General features: G+C 43.6%; 1 protein-coding gene and 1 long non-coding RNA gene across 8 annotated transcripts in view; one reads left to right on the forward strand and one right to left on the reverse strand.

Annotated features, from left to right (window-relative positions):
• PIP5K1B (phosphatidylinositol-4-phosphate 5-kinase type 1 beta) overlaps window positions 1–24,864 on the forward strand; it is a 311,111-nt gene that overhangs the window by 121,964 nt on the left and 164,283 nt on the right. For 5 of the 6 annotated variants that reach the window (XM_042913813.1, XM_042913809.1, XM_042913812.1 and 2 more), the window contains one exon: window positions 1,501–1,569. In XM_042913813.1, coding sequence (XP_042769747.1) covers window positions 1,501–1,569 — 69 coding nt within the window. Of the gene's footprint in view, window positions 1–1,500; window positions 1,570–14,884; window positions 15,025–24,864 lie in introns of those variants that run through there. The other variant, XM_042913810.1, reaches the window with a different exon arrangement.
• On the reverse strand, window positions 10,183–15,042 carry LOC122205426. 2 transcript variants are annotated; one of them, XR_006196047.1, is made up of 4 exons: window positions 14,136–15,042; window positions 12,676–12,778; window positions 11,405–11,585; window positions 10,183–11,186 (listed from the first exon to the last, which is right to left on the reverse strand). It is a non-coding gene; the product is annotated as an uncharacterized LOC122205426 (long non-coding RNA). The 2 variants fall into 2 exon arrangements; XR_006196046.1 differs by having other exon boundaries at window positions 10,183–11,585; window positions 14,136–15,041.

A 24,864-nucleotide genomic window follows, 5' to 3' on the forward strand; every position in this document is an offset into this window, starting at 1 on the left:
ACTTCTCTATGTCATAATTATAATATGAAAGACAGCAGCATGGAAAATATTAATAACGTGCTTGGATACAGATGAATAACCTTGATACATAAAAATCAATAAGAAAAACACTAGTAATAATAACCATAATGAGTAAAAATCAATAACTAAAACACTCAGAACCCAGCACATGAGCAGACACAGTAATAGAAACCTCAAAACATGAGCGGCTCCTGGGTGGCTCAGTTGGTTAAGTATCTGACTTTGGCTCAGGTCATGATCTCATGGTTTGTGAGTTCGAGCCCCTCATCAGGCTCTGAACTGACAGCTCAGAGCCTGGAGCCTGCTTTAGATTCTGTGTGTCTCTCTCTCTCTCTCTGCCCCTCCCCTGCTTGTGCTCTGTCTCTCTCTGTCTCTGTCTCTCTCTCAAAGATAAGCATTTTTAAAAATTTAGAAAACTCAAAAGAAATACAGGGAGGTAAAAAAAGGCAAAAAAAAAAAAACAGGTATGCAAACCATCTTAACATTTACTAATAATTTTCAGAAGTGCACATTAATATCAAGAGATGCTTTCTTTCACCTCTGAAATTAGCAAAGATAATTAAAATGGTAATAGTCACTGAAAGCATGTAATGAAACACGCACCCACTCACCGAAGATAGTGCGAATGGGCATATGCTGGGAAAGAAAGTTACTATTCTTCTAATGACCTTGATATTCTAGGAATCTAAGAAAACACTGAAATTGGACAAAAATAGAAGCACAAAATAATTCTTGTTGTATTACTTGTAGGCGTAAAACCCTTGGAGCGCCTCACCTGTCCTTTAACGTTAGCGTCGTCGAAGGTGAAGTACTAACACGCAGTTGTGTTCACGCACTGGCGTGCCCTGCAGCCAGAGACAATGATCATTCCTACGATGAGATGTTTATAATCAAATGGGAAAACGCGTATTACCTAAATGTCTTTGAAAACTGCTGGGTGAAAGTGGTATCCGGACATTCTTAGCATAAAACGACAGGGAACCAAAGGTGGTCACGTAGAAGCCCAAATGTGAAGAGTGGAGTTGCCCAAGGGCAGTAGAATTGAGTACTTTTTTTGTCCTGATTTATATTTTTTGGTACTTTCCAGATACTTTTAGAGGAAGCGTCTATAATCAGAGGAGGCTTTTTTTTTTTTTTAAGACTTTATAGAAGAAACTTGTGCGTATGATTTGGGCTTGGACTTCTATACTGTCTTTCTTAGAGCATATGGGAGCAAGTATTCTACCAAAATGGTTTAGCGGTAAAGATTTATTTTGTAAAGACTGGGGAACACAGATTTTTTTTCTTTTTTCTTTTCCTTTTTTTTTTTTTTTTTTTTTTTGGTTAGTATTCTGAGAAATCTCTTCCTTTCTTGGAGATCAGAGTGATAACAACACAGATGTAATTAACCGAAGCGGATTCTCCGGGTAACAGTATTATTAGCATGTGGTGTCTCAGAGCCGAGTGGTAAGTTGACACAGGTACGTTTTTCTCCTGTAGATGTCGTCTGCTGCTGAAAATGGAGATGCAGCATCTGGAAAACAGAACGAAGAAAAAACTTACAAAAAGGTGAGTGACTGTTTTGTTTTCTTTCTTCGGTTCAGAAAGAGGAACGCGGCCGTTGCCTGGAAAGTTGCATATATCCGAGACCTTGTTTCCCTCTAAAGTAGTTGTGCGTAAATTACTGCCTTAGTTTCCTGTTGCCCTCACGGATTCAGTCGTTCAAACGACACAGAGGTATTGTCTTGTAGGACTACAGGTCACAAGGCCAACATGGGTCTCCCTGGGCCAGGATCCGGGTGGCTGTAGGCTGCGTTCCTTTCGGGAGTTTCTAGGGGACAGTCTGTTGTTCCCTTGTCTTTCCAGCTTCTCCAGGTTGCCTGTGTTGCCCGTTATCATGATTCCCTTCCAACCTCAAAGATGGCAAAGACCAGCTGAGTCTCTCTCAGTCTGTGTCACTCTGACACTTCAAAGAACGCTTGTGATTATGCTGAGCCCTCCTAGATAATTCAGAATAATCCCTTTTTTAATTATTACTAGTTTTTTATTTGAGAGAGAGAGAGAGAATATCCCAAGCAGGTTCCACAGTCCGTGCAGAACCCAATGCAGGGCTCGATCCCCTGACCCTGGGAATGTGACCTGAGCTAAAACCGAAAGTTGAATGCTCAACTGACCGAGCCACCCAGGCACCCCTAGTCCCTTTATTTTAAAGTCAGCTGATCAGCAACCTTAATTTCTTTTGCAACCTTAACACCTCCTTGCCAGATGACGTATTCACAGATCACCATGGGATGTGGACGTCTTTGGGGAGGGGTGGTTTTTCCATGTTGTACATCATTGACAGTTACTATGCTATATAGATCATTGACAGAGGTGGTTATTTGAAGACCCTTGAGAAGAAGGTTTTTCCATGTTGTACATCATTGACAGTTACTATGCTATATAGATCATTGACAGAGGTGGTTATTTGAAGACTCTTAAGAAGGCCCTTATGTGTGTGCAGTGTTCTGTGTCCAGTATGTGAATCTTTTTTTAAATAATTTTTTTAGATGTTTATTTTTGAGAGAGAGAGAGAAGGTGATCAGGGGGAGGGGCAGAGAAAAGGGGACAGAGGATCTAAAGCAGGCTCTGTGCTGACAGCAACAGCCCGATGCAGGGCTGAAACTCACAAATTGCAAGATTATGACCTTGAGCCGAAGTCACACGCTTCACCAACTGAGCCACCCAGGTGCCCCCAGTATATGCATCTTTTAATTGAGTTGCTACTTCCCACCGAAATTTTACACACTTTCTACCTTTGTATTTAAAAAAAAAAAATTGTAGTATGAACTTTTGTCCCATCCCTTTGTAAGCCTCTCAGATTCTGTGCCTTCAGCCCATTTCACAAAAATCCCCTTCCAGACGTTCCAGGGTATCTTACCTTGCCATTCTTTGACTTTGATAAATTCTTGGCTCCTGGCGAGGAAGCTAATGTTCAAACATATTACTGGGGAGTATATGTTCCCAGGCACCACTGCTCCTGATTTTAAATCGACTGCACATTTTACTTTTAAAAGTCCTTGCCCTCCTTCTGTCTTGCGAGTAGGAGGTTTGTATGTGCAAGGTCTATTATATCTTAACTTTTCCTTTTGCTTTTTACTCTTTCGTGGATAGCTAGCAAGAAGTTTTGCCATAAAGTACAGGAACCACCTGATCCAACTGCATATTCGAGTCATGGAATTAACAGGATATATTTCCTGTGCCATTTTCTTGTGGGAGAATATGCCCCTTTTCCTGGTATATCTTCTGACTTGCCTACTCAGCCAAACCTAGAAATATAAGCAGGGAGTTTCTGTCCAAAGTGATGACGTGGTGGGGGCAGAGTAGGGTGAAGTTTCCGGAACCAGGAAGTGTCATGTTATGTCATCTCAAACATGCGAATCTGGGCAGAGGCAGTGACGTCTCTGATGGCATATTTGACTCAGCAGCGTTGGTAAGGTCTTAAGAACCGAAAGTCAGATATTAAGATGGCAAAGAATTCCAGTAAATAAGAGAAGATTATTTAATCCTGGAGGATTATTAACAGGACAGAGTTTTTTTTCTTGTGCGTGGTGGCAACCGGATGCTTCGAATGGTCTCTGATTTTCAGACGAAGATGAGCAGTGGAGGGAGAGGTGTTTAGCTTCTCTGAGAAAAACACCGAAAAGCATAGTTCCTGAGTCTTCAGTCCTCAGTAAATAGGATGTTGATGTGCACAGGAGGAAGAGGGACTACTCAGAGAAAGTATCGCTTCGCTAGCAGGGGACGGCTCGGCTGAACTACTCCATTAAAGTCTTCTCCATGGAGCAAAGACATTGTCACACTGGAGGTGTTAATCACAGCGTTCCCAGAGGTGGCTGGGGTCTCCTTAGCTATTGGAAACGTGTTTGTCTCTAGGCCCAGATGAACCGTTATGCCGAATGAAAGAACTTGATGCTCACGTAGGGAAACCCCTGGGTGTGAGCTCTGAAAAAGCGGGACAGGGCAGGAGATGAGAAGATGTCATCCCTCTTTTCAAAAGTGAGGAAAAAGTACCTTCTGGAAACCAGATGTGAGACGGCTCCTCGGCATAATTTGAGCACGGATTAGTCAACATATGGTTTCCGTACAGTTAGAGAGGAAACACGTGTCTTGTACAAACCTGCAGAGGTTCATAAAGATATAGTTTGTGCCAAGTTGACTACATTTCTTATTCTGAGAGAGTCGTTAAATTAGTCACAGACAAGAAAGAACTCTCAAGTTGAATGAATCTTGATTTGAGGGCACCAGGAATATTCTGGTGGCATCCTTTCAGACCAGCCGGAGAAGAATGGAGTGAACGTCATGGTGACTGGGCTCGTACCTGGTTGGACTAATGTTCCCAACGGATGGCAGTTTTGTTTCCTGTTCTTTTGTGTCTCCCAGCCTGTGCACACGTTGACCCTGGGTAGCTTAATATTTTTTTGCGCATGACCTTAATGAAGACATGGAATTCGTGCTTGGCAAATGTGCAAATGACGAGACAGCTTGAATAGGTAACTAACAGACCACACGAATGTCATCAAGGCCACCATGCATTTCATTAAGTATTGGCCCTTTTACAAATGCTTGAAAGAGTTCTTTCCCAGTCCTGCCGGCCTGCCCATGAGGTATGCCTCTTTTTAATAAGGAGTTTGGATAATTCGTTGGGTTTTGGCCTCTGACTAAAGGCAGTCCAGGTTAAGAACCCCCTGACCTGTGTGAGGCATGGGAAGGATATCAAAGGAGTTTATAAGGATCTTACAGTTGAGTGGGAGGGACAAGACAGGAGTTCTCTCCTTTAGAACCCAGTAGTTAATAATAAAGGGTTCAAAGGAGGAGAAATCACTGTGGGTTAGAGTCATCAAGGAGGCTTAGGCTTTCTGTATCAAGCCCCAGATTTACTGGGCAGCTGTCAGTAGCACTCAGCATCATGAGGAATGGGATTTCCACATGTTTTTAGGGAACCCTTGGTGTCCATGGAACAATGTTATAGTCTCGGGTCTTGAGTATTTGCACATGATTAGTTAAGCTGGCTGCTCTTCTGTTCGTTCTGGTGACCATTTCCCTGATCCATTGTCAGTTCTTGACAACCCGAGAAGAATAGCTAAAATCAGTGGGTGAGGCGAATATCTTCAGCTAAAGCCTGCAACAAGAATTTTGACTTTCCCTGCTTAACACGAACATGTGGCCCATAAGACAAGCGTTAAAGGCTGCCTGGCTTTTTTTACAGAGTGTAGTATTTCCCTTCTCAGTTCATTTATGGAAGTGTCTTCCAAAAGAATTGTAAACACAAAAACCTACGGCAGCTAAGCAGGTAACAGGGGAGTGAACTAACCAGGGGGGCAAGTGGTAAAGAGGAGACATGTGTCTTCTGTATTTTTTTTTAATTTTTTTTAATCTTTATTTATTTTGAGACAGAGACAGAGTGTGAGCAGCGGAGGAGCTGAGGGGAGGGAGCCACAGAATCAGAAGCAGGCTCCAGGCTCTGAGCTGTCAGCCTCCGAGCCCCGCCTCGAACTCATAAACCGCGAGACTGTGCCCTGAGCCCAACCGACTGAGCCACTTAGACACCCACCATACAGTTTATTAAAGGGGAAAAAAAGACATAGATGCACATGGAAAAATTAAGTAATGACCCAAATTGGTATTAAGTGCCAAGGCAAGTGGCCTTTCACATAATCTTCTAGCAAATACTGGTGAGGCCAAAGCTCATTACAGTCTTCTAGAGAAAAGTCCTTTTCTTCAACTGGTTCGTTAGCAGTGCATTTTGCTGGGATAAAAATTTTATAGATGCCTCATTGCTTTCTGTCACGATGGAAAAATGCCACTCCTTAGGTGACTGTGAATTGATTGACCTACTCGTTTGTTTCACTGATGGGGAATCTGATGAGCACAGGGCTGAACGTGATTTGTGGGAGGGATCAAATAGCCCGGCCTGGACAAAGCCAAGTGTCAGTGTTTAGGGAAAGCGCAGGCGATTTAGGGGGTAAGGACTGGGTAACCTTAAAAGCTAGTTTGAGTTTGGATTTTGTGTTCTAGGCCAGCACTGTGCACTAGAACTTTCTGCAGTGATGGAAACGCCCTGTAATCTGCACTAATACAGTAGCGACAGGCTGCATCTGGGTGCTGAGGGTTTGAATTTGTGTCCAGTTTGTCCGAGGGATGAATTTTTAATTTTAGTTAAATTTCGATTTAAATAAGCGCTTGTGGCCAACAGCTACCATGTTGGACAGCTGAGTCGCAGATAGTGAGGTACCATGACATGGTTTGGAGACGAATGACGACAAATCTCAACTAAGGCTGACCTGAAAGTTTTCAGAGTAACGACTAGAAATTTTCTACTACTGATAGTAATGTGAGGAAGAGATTTTTTTTTTTTAATAAGGTGAGAAACTTAGAAGGAAGCAGAAGTCAGGACATCCGTTCACTTGAGATTGTTTTAAACTCAAGTAAAATACTGATGCGGGAGATAAGAGTTTTCTCGGTATTTTATACACGGAAGAAATTGCCCACCCCTCCCCCACCCGTCCAGAACAAAGAGATGTCAGAGTGCATCTAGGTCACCTAGCAGTTCTTTGTCAGGATCTCCCTGAGATTTAATCTCTCAGAGATTAAAATCTCTGGCCACGTAAGGTCCCAGTTCTGTGACTTGTCCCTGGGAATCAATCAGTGTTTCCCAGTCACCTGGGCTTGGACTGACGCAGGCAATTGTTACTGCCGCCATTTGCATTGCTTCCTCTCTCCAGGCTCCTCCCAACGTCATTCCACACCTCTTGCCCCTCCCTCTTTTACTTCTCCTTCCATCCTGGGCCTACCCACAATAGTATCCCCCTCCCCCTTCCCCAAGATCCGGGTTCTGATGCCTATTGGAGGCTGCCCTGGGCGTAGAGGTTGCCTACCTTCGACACCAACAACCCAAGCGTAAAACTGTCTACCTGATTTTCACCGTGACCTGCACCCAGAACGGCAGACTAGGACCCAGTGTTCTTGACCCAAGAACCCTAGTTCTTTCAGTTTTGTTTTGTTCTGTTGTTTTTTTTTTTTTAAGGCCTTAGTTGTCGTTTAATTGCAGTGTCTCTGCCAGTTTCCCTATCAGTGGAGGTAGGCAGTGATGAGGTAAGAGGGAATAATGCTAGCCCTTTACCACATTATAAGGAAAGATGGCTTTTATGACTTTTTAAACCTAAGGTCATGACTAAGCAAGGTAATGACTCCGAGAGACTTTGATCAAAGAGGAAGCATTTATTGAAATACGAACTCTTTTATAAAATATCTCTGGGAACATACACAGGCCCTGGTAACCTTGGCTGTCTCCGGGGAGAACCAGGTGGTGGGAGTCTTGAGTTAGGGAAAACTTGTCTGTATAAACCTGTATATATGTTTAATTTTGAACCGTGTGAATATTTCACCTATTCGAGCATTGAATCAGTGACGTTTTAAGATGGCAGTAGGGGCTGATATGTGTTCCATGCCCTGACTGTTCTTTTTTTCCTTCAGATTCTAGAAAGCCATCGCTTCCAGAAAGCAAGATACTTGCTTTGACCTCTGGTTGCACTACCCTCTGTAGCTTAGCGGAGACCTCTTTTTCTGTGCGTTGAGCAGCATTTCTCACGGATAGCAACCACATTGGTCTCTAGGAAGAGTGATCCTTCAGCATTCCAAGTGTTATTTCTAGGCACCTTAATTCAAAACACTCTAACCCAGCGGTTTTCAACCAGCACCACTTTGGCCCCCCAGGGAACATTTGGTGATGTCGTGAGACATTTTTGATCGTCACAAGTGGAGGGCTGGTGCTCCTGGCATCTAGGAGGTAGAGCCTGGCGATGCCGTGTCCTGTAATGCACAGGACAGTGCCCACAACACAGAATTATTGCAGTGTTCGTAGCAGCGAGGCTGAGAAACTTGGCCCAAACCAAACTCTCCTTTTAAAAGAGGGTGGATAGGCGCCTCACTCTTCTGGATAATAGTTGTGTAACCTGAGGCATTTTCCCTAATTGATGTGAATCTTAATTTTGCTCCTTGAGGAAATGTCACCAGTACCTACCCTGACAGCCTCATTGTGGGGTGAGCATCAAACACAGCCTGGGAATACCAATGAGTGACATCACTGCCTTTATTAGCAAAAGCAACATCTCTTGGCCTCTGATATCCAGTCAGATGCGTTCTGTTGTGCGTGGCTGCCTCCCGCAGTGCTGGCCCTGGCGACTGGTCACTTAGCATCCTGCTGCTGGCTCCAGTCTGGCCTGGGCATGGGGGAAGCACACAGTGAGGCCCAGAGCAGGACCTCGTGGCCTTCCATGTAGCCGTGGCTTCAGAATAAGAGAAAGACGTGCTCCTGATGGGGGGCTGCCATTATGGGTTTTTATCATTTGTTTATTTTTATTTCTTTTAATATACTTTTAAAGTGTACTTATGTTGAGAGTGTGTGTGAGTGAGCAAGCCAGCGGGGGATGGGCAGAGAGAGAGAGAGGGAAACACAGAATCCCAAGCAGGCTCTGCTCACAGCACAGAGCCCAACTCAGGGCTCGATCTCACAAACTATGAGATCATGACCTGAGCGGAAACCAACTGAGCCACCCAGGTGCCCCTGCCCTTTTTCTTTTAATTGAGCAGCGAGCGGATGAGCTACGTCATTCAGAGAAGGGAAATTTTTCGGTAATCCCATTAGATTTAGAAGCATGTAGAAGCATAGACCATTACCATCCACCCTGCTGGGCAGATCCTCCCTCCAAACCTTCTGCTTCCGGATAGTATCACCTGTGCTTCCGTGTTTTTCCAAACTAAGTCCTAAAGCACGTGATGACCAATCTGCCTTTATGACTTCCGGGCAAGACATGGCAGGTGATTCAGCAAAGTCAATAGGTGGCTTCCAACAGGTGGAGAAGCCAACCCTCCGATCACGGTGTTTCCTTGGACTGTTCATTTCTAAGTGACCTCCTTTGGCCTTGGCATTGGAAAGAGCGTCCAAGTGGTAAGCCACCCAGGTTTGCTACACTTCTGCGTTCTGATTAACTATGGAATTTCCATCTTGTTTTGGTCCCTGATGCCAGTAAACGTTGTCTTGGTGTCTCCAAAACACCCTAAAACGTGACATACAGCTTTCTTCGGGGGCGACAGGAACCACTCCATTGTTGAGTGTGGTGTTTATGGCAGGTGGGGAGGCTGGGGTTTTCAGTGCTTCTGCGGCCTGCTGGGCCATCTGAAAAGGAGCCCCTGCTCTCCAAGCACAATTTAGCTTTTGCTTTCAAATTAAATGGCTTTATAATATACTCCGGTGATCTACATGCCTCCCTGCACAGGTTGGCCAGCAGGGTTCTGATCTGGCCAGCATGCCTCTTGTCCCAAGGCCTATGGCTTGTCCATTTTTTTTCCCCAAAGATTTTAAGTAATCTTTACACCCACGTGGGGCTTGACCTTACAACCCTGAGATTAAGGGACACAGGCATCCCTGGCTTGTCCACTCTTAGCACTACCACCCCATTTCCCTTGCCTGGATAGATAGTTCACGGTGATTTTTAAAGGTGTCTCTTAGAAGTTGCTTAAGGCAGCGCCTGGGTGGCTCAGTCAGTTAAACATTCGTCTTGGGGTCAGGTCGTGATCTCACAGTTCATGAGTTCTGGCCCTGCGTCGGGCTCTGTGCTGACAGCTCAGAGCCTGGAGTCTGCTTCAGATTCTTTGGCTCCCTTTCTCTCTGCCCCTCTCGTGCTCGCCCTCTGTCTGTCTGTCTCTCTCTCAAAAATAAATATTAAAAAAATAATAATAAAGTTGTTTAAGCACAGGGAAATGAAAAATTCTAGAATTCTTTATTCTGGAAATCCAGAAAAGAAGGCCAGTAACATAGGAGAGGTTCTAGTCTTCTCTCTACTTACAGATACTAACAGGATAAATGCCATGTGCTTATTCATAGTTTTGCTGTCTTAGGGAGTTAGAATCATTGGTTGCTGGAAGAATCTTACTTACCAAATTCGATTGAGTTTATTTAACCAGAAACCTATTACTGTGGCAAATTAAAGCATGTTATTATTAATTAGAAGCAATTTTAAAAGCTGTGTTAATAATGGGGGGGGCCTGGTTAAACGTCCAACTCTTGATTTCGGCTCAGGTCGTGATCTCACGATTCCTCACATCGAGCCTCGTGTTGGGCTGTGTGCTGATAGGGCAGAACCTGCTTGCTATTTTCCCTCTCTATGCCTCTCTCAAAATAAATTAACTTTTAAAAAGCTATGTCAATAATAAGAGCAACATTTATCCAGTGTTTAGCATATGCCACACATCTGTCTAAGCACTTCAGAATTATTAACTCATGTAATCTCATCACAACCATTTTGCTACCCTATGGATGAAAAACTGAAGTTAAGTTGCCCACCCCAAGGCACCCACATAAGTGGCAGAATGAGGCTGGGATTTTAACCCCAACTGTCTCTCTCTCGGGTGTGTCAGACCCAAACCACTGCAATATTTTCTGAACCTTATGGTTCCTATGACATTAAATGGAAAGTTCTCATTTCTCCGCTAGAAGAATAGAAGCCAGGGGGTACAGGTAAAACTAGCCCCCTTTGGATTGGGAGCACAATAGTAGCGAATCATTCTGAAAAGTGTTTTCCCCGATTCAGTGGTTCCAAAGCCAGCTGTGCTTGTATGTTTCTCCTCTGAATACAGAATCTGAGCTGTAGCCGCAAAATAACTTTTTCTAGAAGGTACATATTCATTTTGAAATGAAAAACAATCTCATCTCCGGGTACTGGGTGAAACACTGGAAATAAAATGACAAAGTGCTAATTTCAAAAATCATTCTTGAGCACCGAACTAAAAATTGACAGTGAAGTATGAGATCCACCTGGAGGGGGTGATATATTTTGACCTGTCATATTAGGAGAGGAACACGTTTCAAACCTAGCTGTGCCATAGAAAGTCACAGGAGGGGTAATAACTCACTAACGACTTGCTCAATAGCAAAAAAGATCTGATAAAGCATTGGGTTGGAGGGTGAATACTTTGAAAGTTATTTTCCTGCATGAGAGTCACATTTCCCCAGATGGTACACCTGTGTTTTCTGGCAAGTTCGCTGTCTGCAGATCCTGTGTCTGTAGCTTTTATCGTAACACAGGAGGAAGATGAGGCATTCCAGCTCTCAGCACAGAAGCCTTCCCTGAGACAGTCAGCGCATCCTTAAGGAGAGAACAAGAAGACGACGGTTGTGGTCTCTGGGGATGTAAATTTAAGATTCCTGCTGTGTCTTTATCTTTTTTGCCTAACCCCCCCAGTTTGTATGTACATCCTGACATCCAGAGACACAAGTTGGATTGAGTTACAAGGAAAATGTTGAACTCTTCATAGAACCTAACTGTGGGGTTTTTTTTCCTCGGTGAAGATCACCCACTCTTACTTTTACGGGAGTGCTTTTTCTTCAGCCAAATCTGCTGCTGCCCACTCTGCATGATGGATCAGGGAGCGTTTCGTTTTTGAGCACATGGCCGACATACGGGCTGTCCAGGTGACATTCTAATTCTCCTGGGCTACTTTTTCATACTGTGACTTTGTCATTTTTTTAAGGACATGGTCGGTGCCTGGAATATAAGACACACATTTGCTTGTACGTCCAAGCATTCATTCATGTATTCAGTTGACAAATATTTATTTAGGTTGGCACTGTGCTAGGCCTTGGGGGTAGGACAGAAGCCTAGACGGAGCTCTTCCCTTTGCTAATAATGCTTTCATTCTCATGGTAGAGACAAACCGGAAGAAGTAAACAGAATAAAGCAATTACTAACTTTTAAAGTGCTCCGAAATAAACCCACACGTATATGGTAAATTAATTTGTGACAGAGGCAAGAATATACAGTGGGGAGAGGGTAGCCTCTTCAGTCACCGGTGCCAGGAAACTTGGACACTTGGGTGCCAAAGAATGAAACTGGACCCCTTTCTTACACCATACGCAAAAATTAAAATGAATTTCAGGGTGCCTGGGTGGCCCAGGCGGTTAAGCATCTGACTTTGGCTCAGGTCATGATCTCACGGTTCGTGGGTTTGAGCCCCGCCTCGGGCTCTGTGCTGACAGCTCACAGCCTGGAGCCTGCTTCAGATTCTGGGTCTCCCTCGCTGTCTACCCCTCCATCTCTGTCTCTATCAAAAATAAACATTGAAATGAATTTAAAACTTGAACGTAAGACCTCAAGCCATAAAACTCCTAGAAGAGAACATCGGTAAGCTTTTTGACGTTGGTCTCGGTGATGCTTTTTTGAACCTAACTCCAAAGGCAAGGGCAACAGAAGCAAAAATACACAAATGGAGCTGCATCAAACTAGAAAGCTTCTGCACGGTGAAGGAGACCACCCGCAACCTGAAAAGGCTATCTACTGCCTGGGAGAAGATATTTGCCAATGATAATATCCAATAAAGGGTTTAATATTCAAAATAAATAAAGAACCCAAACAACTCAGTAACAAAAAAACCAAACGATGTGATTGCCAAACAGGCAGAAGATCTGAATAGACATTTTCCGAGAGAAGACCTAAGATGGCCAAACACATGAAAAGATGCTTATTAGCACCAGTAGTCGTCTGGAAAATGCAAATCAAATCCACAACTCGCATCTGTCAGAATGGCTGTTGTTAAAAAGAGAGGAAATAACAGGAGTTGTTAAAAGGCATTACTCACGCACTGTTGGTGGGAATGTACATTGGTGCAGCCACTGTGGCAGACTATATGGAGGTTCTTCAAAAATGGAAAAATAGAACTGCCGTTATGATCTAACTTGCAGCTATTTGAAGAAAACAAAAACACGTATTCGTAAAGATAAATGTACCCCCATGTTCCTTGCAGCAGTATTTACAATCGCCACGATATGGAAACAACTTAAATGTCCGTTGGTAGATAAATGGATAGGTGTGATACACAAACACACACACACACGCACGCACGCATGCACACACACTGGAATTCTGCTCATCCATAAAAAAAGAATGAAATCTTGCCATTTGTGACAACATGGATGGACTTTGAGGGCATCATACTAAGTTAAATAAGTCAGAGAAAAACAAGTAATGTAGGATTTCACTTACACATGGAATCCTCTAAAAACGAACAAATAAAACAACTCATAGATACAGAGAATAGATTGGCCGGAGGGGGGAGCCGTAGGAGGTGGCCACGATGGGTGATCAGTATCCAGAAGTACAAACTTCCAGTTATAAAATAAATCTCAGCCATGTAATGTATGGAACGGTGACTAGGACTATATTATTGTATTGCATGTATAACATATAGATTACTGTGTTGACTATAATATCGTATTGTATATTTGGAAGTTGCTAACAGTAGATCCTGAAAGTCTGCATCAGGAGAAAAGTTTCCTAGCTCTGTATGGTGACGGGTGGTAACTAGACATATTGTGGTCACTTTGCAATATGTACAAATATCAAATCATTATGTTGTACCTCTAAAACTAATACAAGGTTATATGTCAATTGTACTTCAATTTTAAAAAATGCTATGAAGAAAATCACCAAGGGCAGGGGTGCTACTTTTTAGATAAAGTATTTAGGGGAGCCTCTTTCGATGAAGTATTCAGGGGATAAAGTATTTAGGGGAGGTGAGCTGGGGGCTGGGATCACAAGTGTGAGAAGGAGCCAGCCAACAGAAGAATGGAAGCAAGAATGTTCTTGACAGAGAGAACAGCATTTGCCAAGTCCTAGAAGCAGGAAGGAGCTTCACGGATTCCAGAAACCGAAGGAGAGGCTGTTGTGATGGAGCGTACTGAGCAAGGAAGCAGAGGCAAGATGGGATGAGAGCAGTGGCTCTGAACTTGAGGCCCCTATTATGTCCCAGGGGACATACGACCTTGCTGTCACAGCTGGGGACGCGAGAGGGGTGCTACCAGCATGCAGTGGATTAGAGTCCAGGGTCGCAGTTACACATTCAGTGATGCACAGAATAGTCCCCAGGTCCGTCTGGCCCCGAGTGCCGAGTGCTAAATTGAGAAATCCTAAATTAAAGAGATAGGTGGTGGCCTAAGTAAAGATGTACCCCAGGCCAGACCGGCCATGGTTGCCTATGTGGGGGGGGGTGCGAGGGCATGATAGGAATGTTTGGTGAACCCCGGGTTCTAACTCAAGCACCTGGGTGGATGTCGTGGTCATTGATCAAGTCGGAGGGGAGTGGTATCAGGAAAGGCTTGGGAAGGAAGATCCAGTCTCCCAGTTGGGACATGTTAGTTTGGAGATATTTTGAGCCAGTGAAGGGGGGAATTTGGTGGACCCTCCGAAATGTGGATTTGGAGCTCAGGGGAGAGGTCCGAGGTTCCGCTTCTCGTTGTTGAGCCATGGATCCATAGGAATTGGTGAGATAGATGGAGGAGAGGCCCCAGGACTGGCAAGCATTCACATTTGGAATACTACCTCTTAAGGCCCTCCTTCATGGAGTTATATTCCCAAAATAAACACAGCTGGCCAACTCATTCCCTTACAGTCTCCCGTGGGCCTTCCGTTACGTACAGAGAAAATCTACACTCCGAAGCACGACATACGAGTCCTTTACAGTCTGTCCCCAGTGGGCTTGTCTTGTCCCATCTCCTGCTGTTCAGTTCACGCCTAACTCCAGCCACGCTGAGTATGTGGATCCCGGCTCCCTTCTATCCGTGCTGATCATTCTAGAACACCTTCATTCCAGAAGCAGTTCGACCATTGCCCTTCCCCATGCTTCTAGGCGCTGACTGTTCATTACTCCTTCCCAGGCCTCCCTCAGCACCCTGCCCTTAACCTCTGTTGTATCACGGATGACTTTTGTTTTGTAATAATTGTTTGCAGTGATAGCCTGCCAAATGCTCACCTTGAGCAGCTAGAGAGCAGGGGCCTGGCCCAATCATCTTGACATCCGTAGGGTCCCATACAGTGCCTGGCCCACAACATTCAAGAGATGTATCACTTTTTTTTTCTTAATTCTAAAATTGTCATAGACTTTGCAGAGAGATATGTTCTTGAGCCTACAGTTCCGGATCTGCAGTTAGAGGTGAGATTTGTTGGAGGGTAGAAAGGTAAAGGTGGTGGTGGGGGGGGGGGGGTGTTGTGTGCAGAAAGGGGTGAAATTTATACTTTGGTTATTCGGATGGGAGAAAAAATACTTTGAAAGAGCTCAGTTCAGTTCTCTGGGCTTTTTGTGTTTCAGAGATGATAGTGATTATCTGTGTCAAGTGCATGGCTCTTTGAAACTTGGCTGTTAAGTTTTTGGCATCCGTAAGTCCCCTTGTCTATAATCTGTAGACCGCTTATGATCAGCCACTCATGGAAGAACTTCAGCAATGAAATTTTAAAAGGCAGTCTCTTAACTCCATCGTTGAAAGGTTCTTTTCTTTCTAGATGTTGCCCCACTTAGAGGCTGCCCCTAGGTAGATGCTGGTGACTGCCAGGGAGAAGCAGGATTTGACGGTGGTTGGCCGTCCATTTCTCCAGCATGAAGCCATAGTGAACATCCTTTTCTTTGTAACGTGGAAGACACAGGACCCCGTGATGTTTTAGAGCCGCTGTTTCAAAGGGAACGAAAGGGAGTAATAGCCTGGCACTTTCCAGAAGCCGTTACGACCCTCACAAAATAGTGGCGGTGTATAGATGTTGAAGCTGCAGTCAGGACCCAAGGCAGGGGGTGATGGGAGCCCTGGCTGCCATGCTGTTCCTTTATCCCTCACCACCCCTGGGCTGAGAGGGAGTCTGGCCGGGGGGCCAGGCTGGCTCTACCATTTATGAGCTCAGCTTCATGCGGGACACTTAGTGTCAGAGCATAGCAACAACCACGCTGTGGTGTGACCGGTAAATCTGATGAGGGATGAGAAGGCTCTCGGAAGATCGAAGTTGGCTGTGCAGATATTAAATTGGTACTATTGTCGCTGGATCCTTAGTCACCCCCAGTGGAGCTTAAGCCCCGCAAGAGCAAGGACTTGGCCAACCAGGTAGAACTCAACACAGAGCAAAAGAACAGGTTGTTCTTCACCTTCTCCGTGCTGTGACACTGCTCGAATTGGGAATTCCAAATGGCTTGGGACCCTGTTCTGTATTGATGGCCGTCCCTGCTGTGGAATATTGAGGTGACAGTTGTTTTGAAAGAGCAGCGGGATTCTGTGGCAAAGGTTCATTGAAGTCGCCTTAAAAAAAAGGGGGGTGTCCTATGTCCAAAAAGGAAAAATGTTTCCTTTGCTTTCCATTTCATTAAATAAAAATGAAAACTCTTGTATTATAGCTTTACCATCTTCCCGATCTGATTTAGTTTTAGGAAACTGATTTAGGCTTCAAGAGTCCCTTCTCTTCGTCTTTCTCTGCCTTTACATGTTCTAGCTGCTCTTCCCAGACCAGTGGCATTCTGGGGGGAACCAAATGTTATTCTCTCCAAGGATGTAGAGTGCAACAGAATGCGGTGAGCGTGTGTCATTGAAGACAGCAGGATGTGGACGATGGGGGTAGACGGGGCGTGTTGCGTGCGTTTTAAAGAAAAGCCCGGAAAAACCAAGCAGCACAAACAGCACAGTCGTCCTCCAAGATTTTTTTTATACTTTATTTTATTTTATTTTATTTTGGCTTCTTTCATTTTGTTTATTCTAGAGAGAGAGAGAAAGAGAGAGAGAGAGGAAGAAGGTCAGGGAAAGGGGGAGAGACAGAATCCCACGCAGGCCCTGTGCTGTCAGCACAGAGCCCAACTCAGGGCTCGATCTCACAAACCGTGAGATCATGACCTGCGCCGACATCACGACTTGGATGCTTAACTGACTGAGCCCCCCAGGCGCCCCTTTTTTAAAAATTTTTAACTTACTTATTATAAACTTGGAGACAAATCTGTTCCACCATTCCCTCCCCTGGTGTTCAATGGGATGTTAAATTTGGATATATCTATGATATTGTAAATTAGGAGTATTTTAAAATTGTAAACACAGAAGAGATTTTGAAGCGGTGAAGTTCCATTTGTGAGCAAAATCAAAGGCTAAATAAAGTCTCTGAGATTCTGTTAGGTCAGAAAAATCTTATTTTTCAAGGAAGTATTCATTGTAATAAAAACATTAAGTTTCCCTTTCCTTTGGGAATTGGAGGTATGCCAAGTTGATCTGCAATTTTTTTTTTGAGAGAGAGAGAGAGCGAGAGAGAGAGAGAGATGGAGTGAGGAGAGGAGGGGCAGAGGGAGCGGGAGAGAAAGAATCCTAAGCAGGCTCCATGCTGTCAGCACATAGCCCATTGCAGGACTTGAACCCGCAAACCATGAGATGGTGACCTGAGAGCCAAAACCAAGAGTCGGGCGCTTAACTGACTGAGCTACCCACGCGCCCCCAAGTTGACTTGCTTGGATGCTGATCTCCACACTTTTTATTCGTACATTTACTTTTAAGCAAGTTTGTGTTTTTAGGCATATTGGATACTTCGATTGACATGCATATTGCTAGTTTTTTAATTTGTTTTGTTTTTTGTTTTTTTCCTTGATTGTGGAAGTCCTGAATTGCTTCAGGGGAATTTACCGTTGGGTGGGAAGAAGTTACATAGGAGTAGTGAGTAGTAGGAGCTACATAAAGCCCTTGATTGATCCAAGGAAAAGGGTGTCTTGCTCAAGATGCCAGGTAGCTGCACAGAGGAGGAGAAGCACCTTGACCCTCAGAATCCTTGGTGCACAAGGCAGAGTGTGGCTGAATCTGGGTTAATGGGCCACAGCCCTTCACCCATAGTTTTCCATCCTCATGAAGGAAGAATTTAAACTGGCAATCTACTATTGAATAGGAAACAGGTATAATCATCCGCATCCTTCCTGCTTATAGACCCAAACTCACCCGTCCCAGGGTCACCTGCACTGGAGATAATTGGGCACCCAGTAGCCTGGAAAGAGCAGGCCCCCATTTTTAGCCCCAGAAGGTCTGTCTCCCTACTCGGTAGATAAACCTGGGCGTGTACACATGTTAGGTACACAGCTGTAGCCCTAAACACGTGGGATTGGCCTGTGACCTCTCAGAATCATGTTATACGGTGTCTGGACATTGTAGCATTATTTCCTGAATTGCCTTTCAAAAATCGATCTCAATTTACACTGTCCAGCTGATTTGGGAAAGCACGTATTTTCCCTGGTTGTCACTAACGCTGAGTGCTATTCATTTTAAAAACCTTTGCCAGCAAGCTAGATGAAAATGCCTTAATTTTCCTTTTAATTTTCATTCATTTTTATCACTGGTAAGTGTGACTATTTTTTTTTCCGAATAATTTTAATCCTTTGGGAGTTACACATTTTATTTATGAGAGGTACTTACGTATCAAGGGCTTGCATTTTTCTTGAAAGTGTTTTTCTGGTTCTAAATTAGTCTTTTAATTTTGCTTATTTTTTTTTTAACTCAAGCTTTTACGAAATCAAATTTTTTAATATTTCCCTAAAGGCTTTTGTCTTCACTCTCATATTTAAATTTTATGCTGGCAGTACTTTGTTTTCACTATAATATTCATAATACAAGACTTCCCAAAGAATTCTTAATTTTCAAAAGTTTCCTGATGATGTGTTTACATGGATTCCTCTAATTAAGCTTTGGAATTATAAGATTATGGCTTTTAAAAAGATTGCTATTGTGATTGTTGTTGAAATTGGTTTAAATTTATTAATGAATAAAGAGAGAAGTAGCATCTTTAACTGTTAAGTCTTGCCAAGAGTTCAGCGTCTATATGTTTGTCTTTTATGCTCCTCAGTAAATTATTTTCTTCCAAGATCTTGTAACTATTTTTTGTTAACTATATTCCTAAGTAATTTATGTGGGATTTTTTAAAATATTATTTATTTTTGAAAGAGAGACAGAATGCAAGCAGGGGAGGGGCAGAGAGAGAGGGAGACACAGAATCTGAAGCAGGCTCCAGGCTCTGAGCTGTCAGCACAGAGCCTGACACGGGGCTCGAACCCATGATCCATGAGATCATGACCTGAGCCGAAGTGGGATGCTTAACCAACTGAGCCACCCAGGTGCCCCAGGATTTTCTTTTTGTTCTTACTCTTGTGGGTTTTTTTTTCCCCTTCCCTGTTATAAATGGGATTCTCTTCTTCTCATTACATTTCCTAGCTGGGAATGTGTAAGTTCTCGCTGTGTGTGAGTTTGCTTTGTAAACTGTCAACTTCATTTTTGAAACTATTCTCCTAGGTCCATGATTGTTTCTTGGGTATGATAGGTAGCAATCATATCATCTATAAATTATAGTTTTTCTCTTTCTAACCGCTATTTTGAATTTAGCTTTCTTGTCTCATATTATTGGCTTGGTCTTTCATAATCATATCAAAGAATGTTAGTGATAAAAGGACTTGTCTTGTTCATGATTTTAAAAGCCAAATGGCTATTGTACTGTCTCCCAGAGTCCATTCCGCTATTCACATGGATTATTAATAGCTATTTACATAAAAATCCCTTAGTCAGGGGGTGCCTTAGTGGCTCGGTTGAGCGTCTGATTTTTGATTTTGGCTCAGGTCATGATCCTGGGTTCATGGGATCGAGCCCTGCGTCAGGCTCCACAGTGAGTGTGGAGCCTGCTTGGGATTCTCTCTCTCCTTCTGTGTGTCTGTCTGTCTGTCTGTCTCTCTCTCTCTCTCTCTCTCTCTCCTTCTGCCTCTCTCCCCTGCTCATGTGCTCTGTCTCTGAAATAAAAAAATAATTTAAAAAATGAGTTAAAAAAATCCCTTGGTCAGATACATTTGGGAAGTGTCATTCTTCTTCCAATAATATAATGTTGTAATTTAGCTCAAGAACTGTTTTTCGTGTTGAGAAAGTTAGTTTCTTACTCTGGTTTTTCTAAGAATTGTTTAAAATCTTAATTGGATATTGACTTTTTTACATAACTGATTTATGCAGACCATGGAAAGGCAGTCATTGAAAGCATAGTTAGCTTGTAAGATACTCTGAGTACTTAAAAGTAGTAATATTAAACTTTGTTTCTCTTAAAACATTATTTAATTTGGATTTGGTATCAGTCTGGATAGATGGAATAACTGTAGTATTTGCTTATAATTTGAGGCCGTTTTTAGAATTTCTTCCTTATAAGCCTTTTGGCCTTTCCCCCAGACCAGAGCAATCTATGTGGAAATTATCCCGACTTAATGCTTCACACAGGATTTCTGGGGTAGGCAGGTTGCTGAAATCCATCTTCCTGAGAAGTTTTGTTTGGGGCAAGGGAAAAAAAATAGACTTTTGCTTATTAGAAATTTTTTTTTGCCTGAAATTCTTCGTTTATTCATCTTAACTTTACTTTTGAATGTAATTTCCTATTATATTTGGGCTTCTGTTTCTCCCCTTGTAAAATTTGGAGTGTGGATGACAGCTAAATGCCATTTATGTTTCTTGGGTTTTTTAAATAGATTTGTTTTGGGTTTTGTTTGTGTGTTTCTTGATTCTGTGATTATTCCCGGCAGCAATTTCTTTATTAAGGGTATGCAAGATGCCACAGAAAAGTGCAAAAGAAGGGAGTTTACATTTTATTTCTCATCTGTGTTAAGAGTGTCTCAGGTGGTTTTCCTTTTGGTGCAAAGGTGATAATATCTTGCGTATTTTCCCACCCTTCCTTAAACACCTTTTGGATTAGAAACTCAGATCATTCTGTGGGTTTAAAAAAGATGAATCCTCTGTGGCCAGAAGTGGAGATTTCCTCTTTCATGTGGAGTCCAGGGAAAATGAATACACTGGAAAATTACCAAAATTGCCAAAGGTTTCAATCTTGTAGGAATAGAAAGTTAAGTGTGCATAAAGCACGGGACTGTGTCCCCACCCCACTTTCTCTTCAAGCCTAGGGGAGTCTGGCCACGATCAGAGTCTCAGATGTAGAAGTGGTCTTGTGGGGCGAAGAGAAGAAAGGCTAGAGGGCTGAATTCCTTTTGGATGCTACTTTGGTCACCTCTAGTTCAAAAAGCTCCTGTAGAGACCATCTCTCATCCAGAAGGCCAGATGTGTACTCATGTCAAAGCCATCACCCTGTTCATTCAACAGATGGTCATCTAGGGCCCGTTTGGTGCCATGCGCTGGGACCGCAGGCGTGCAAACCGATCTTAATTTCAGCCCTTTGCAAATTATCAGTGAAGAGGACCTTGAAAATTATTACTTGTAAGTCTTCGGTTTAAAGAAAGAGATATTCAGCCAACAATCGGTCCCCTGGTTCTGACTTCAGTGTATTTAAACTGCACTATGTGTGTGAGTATTGTGCTGGTGGGTAAGTGTGACTTCTGCCTAAAAAACAGAAGAGTGACCTAGCCCAAACCACTCTGGGTAGGTCCCAGTAGAACATCTTGTGTATAAATAGATTCATCCTTTGGGGCTAGTGGGGCAAAGGGTGAGAAGGTTGGGGTGCCTTGTGCAGATCAGACCAAAAAGCGTCGAGGGTGTTGTAAAATGTGTATGTGTTAGGAGTTCCCTCTTGCTGCTGTAACAAAATACCACAACCTTGGTGGCCTAAAACAACACAAATTTATTATCTTAACAGTTCTGTAAGATACACGTGGAGCACAATATCAAAAATCAAAACGGTTAAAATCGATAGCTGAAATCAAAAAGGTATCAAAAAGACCGCATTCCTTTTTAGAAGCTCCGGAGGAGAATCCATTTTCTTGCATTTTTCCAGCTTCTGGGTGCCACTTAGTTTCCTTGCCTCGTGGCCCTTGTTTCAATCTCAAAGTCAGCAAGGGCCACTTAGTCCTTTTCACATTGTATTTTACTCGCTTACCCTCCCTTTTGCCTCTTGTGTTTTCACTTTTCAGGACCCGTGTTACTATAGTGGGCCCATCGGGGTAATCCAGGACAGCACCCCCCATCTCAGGTTCAGCTGGTTACCAACCTTCATTGCACCTGCAACCTTGTAATGATTTGCTTTCTTCTTTTTTTAATATGAAATTTATTGTCAAACTGGTTTCCATACAACACCCAGTGCTCATCCCAACAGGTGCCCTCCTCAATACCCATCGCCCACCCTCCCCTCCCTCCCACCCCCCATCAACCCTTAGTTTGTTCTCAGAGTTTAAGAGTCTCTTATGCTTTGGCTCCCTCCCTCTCTAACTTGTTTTTTCCTTCCCCTCCCCCATGGTCTTCTGTTAAGTTTCTCAGGATCCACTCCACATAAGAGTGAACACATATGGTATCTGTCTTTCTCTGGATGACTTATTTCACTTAGCATCACACTCTCCAGTTCCATCCACGTTGCTACAAAGGGCCATATTTCATTCTTTCTCATTGCCAGGTAGTATTCTATTGTGTATATAAACCACAATTTTTTATCCATTCATCCGTTGATGGACATTTAGGCTCTTTCCATAATTTGGCTATTGTTGAAAGTGCTGCTATAAATTTTTTTTTTTTTCAACGTTTATTTATTTTTGGGACAGAGAGAGACAGAGCATGAACGGGGGAGGGGCAGAGAGAGAGGGAGACACAGAATCGGAAACAAGCTCCAGGCTCTGAGCCGTCAGCCCAGAGCCTGACGCGGGGCTCGAACTCACGGACCGTGAGATCGTGACCTGGCTGAAGTCGGACGCCCAACCGACTGCGCCACCCAGGCGCCCCGAAAGTGCTGCTATAAACATCGGGGTACATGTGCCCTATGCATCAGCCCTCCTGTATCCCTTCGGTAAATTCCTAGCAGCGCTATTGCTGGGTCTTAGGGTAGATCTATTTTTAATTTTTTGAGGAACCTCCACACTGTTTTCCAGAGCGGCTGCACCAGTTTGCATTCCCAGCAACAGTGCAAGAGGGTTCCCGTTTCTCCACATCCTCTCCAGCATCTACAGTCTCCTGATGTGTTCATTTTAGCCACTCTGACTGGCGTGAGGTGATATCTGAGTGTGGTTTTGATTTGTATTTCCCTGATGAGGAGTGACGTTGAGCATCTTTTCATGTGCCTGTTGGCCATCCGGATGTCTTCTTTAGAGAAGTGTCTATTTGTGTTTTCTGCCCATTTCTTCACTGGATTATTTGTTTTTCGGGTGTGGAGTTTGGTGAGGTCTTTACAGATTTTGGATACGAGCCCTTTGTCTGATAGGTCATTTGCAAATATCTTTTCCCATTCCGTCGGTTGCCTTTCAGTTTTGTTGATAGTTTCCTCTGCAGTGCAGAAGCTTTTTATCTTCATGAGGTCCCAGTAGTTCATTTTTGCTTTTAATTCCCTTGCCTTTGGAGATGTGTCAAGTAAGAAATTGCTGCAGCTGAGGTCAGAGAGGTTTTTTCCTGCTTTATCCTCTAGGGTTTCATTTACCTTCTAAGGAAACATACTCAGGCTTCATAGGTTCATAGGGATTAGGACCTGAACCTATTTGGAGACCTTTGTTCTGTCTACCACAATGTAACAGTGTCCTCCTCTGAGTACATAGGGCCCTTTGTCATCCCTTTATCACCTTCTTTAAGTCTGTCCGAGACTCTCAACAGACACTGCTTGAGCCCCTGAGGCATGGAGACTGTCTCCCATCTGTATTTCCTTCCGCCCCTCTCTTTCCCCTCACACTTCTATTTAACCAGAGTAAGAAACACACCTCCAGGACCTAAATCTCCCAGTAATAAAGTTACATAGGTAAGAGATCGTCTTACCAGGTGTAAGCATGAAACAGGGCTTCCGATGCTACCATGTGATGGAAAAGCAAGAATGGCTGACGTTCCTACCGTAACATGAAGCAGTCGGTCTTTGAACACAGTTTTTAAAATCAGATTTTGAGCTCACTGCTAGAGATAGTCTCCTGCATTTCCTGTATTATTTTGCATCTTCCACAGTACCACGTGCATGTTATTTCTTCGGTGTTTACAGAAGCAGGTCCCGTTTATGAAGCATGTCTGGAAGGAGGAAATGATGGATGGAAAATCTCTACATGGGATATAGAGTCAAGTGATCTCTGGATTGGGACCCAGGGCTAGAAATATGTTGGTGACTTCACATGTACCATGGGACTGGTATTTTCCAGCATCCAGTTTGGATAGACTTGAATGGATCTTTTTAATATCTCTTTGAAAAGGGAACATTAGCTGTCCTCAGAGATTTAACATTGGGCATAAAATAGGAATAAGATCATCACGTCTGATGACAGGATTAATCCTTTTTCTTGAAAGCAGAGTGGATACCGTGTGCGCGTTTTGCCGTTGCTGACGAAAGGGGTATAGTCACCATCACTCAAGGTGGAAATAGCAGAAATGATTAATTTAGAACAGAGAAGGATTGTGGGGTGGGTGGAAGTGACATTTGTCTGCATTATATTCTTAGAAACTTAGGCTGGTAGAGTTGGAAGTGCGTCTGAAAAAAACTGTTCATTAACATAGAAGAAGATAGATGCCCAAATACTCCAGTCGGTGGCCAAGAGCGTGCTGCGTGCAACACGCAGAGTTGGAGCCCTGGCGGCCAGTATCTGGACCCTTCTCAGTGTGCTGTACTCTTTTGCAGCACCCTTGACAAATTCGTGGGGTGACCAGGCCAAGCCATGAACCCCAGAGATGCCCTTCGTGTCGATTTCCCCTTGGGCGTTTCTCACGCGCACATGGCCGAAACATTCCCTATGCAGTTTGCCCTTGAGAACTAGAGTGTTGCCTGCTGTATGCACAGTAGCCCCTGCGTTTGTGTGTACGTGTGCATGCATACGTGGAAGGCAGAGAGGGTGGGCAGGCTTATTTGTACACACATGATGCCAGCCGCATTTTTAAGGACCAGGATCAGGACAAAGGCGAACAGAGTACTTTCCTGTCCTGCTTCTCCATCGTTGTTTTTTTCATTTTTTTAATGTTTATTTATTTATTTTTGAGAGAGAGAGAGAACCTGTAGCAGGCTATAGGCTCTGAGCTGTCAGCACAGAGCCCAATGCGGAGCTCAAACCCACAAACCGTGAGATCGTGACTTGAGCTGACGT

Source organism: Panthera leo, chromosome D4 (genome assembly GCF_018350215.1).
Source record: "Panthera leo isolate Ple1 chromosome D4, P.leo_Ple1_pat1.1, whole genome shotgun sequence".
NCBI classification, from domain to species: domain Eukaryota; kingdom Metazoa; phylum Chordata; class Mammalia; order Carnivora; family Felidae; genus Panthera; species Panthera leo.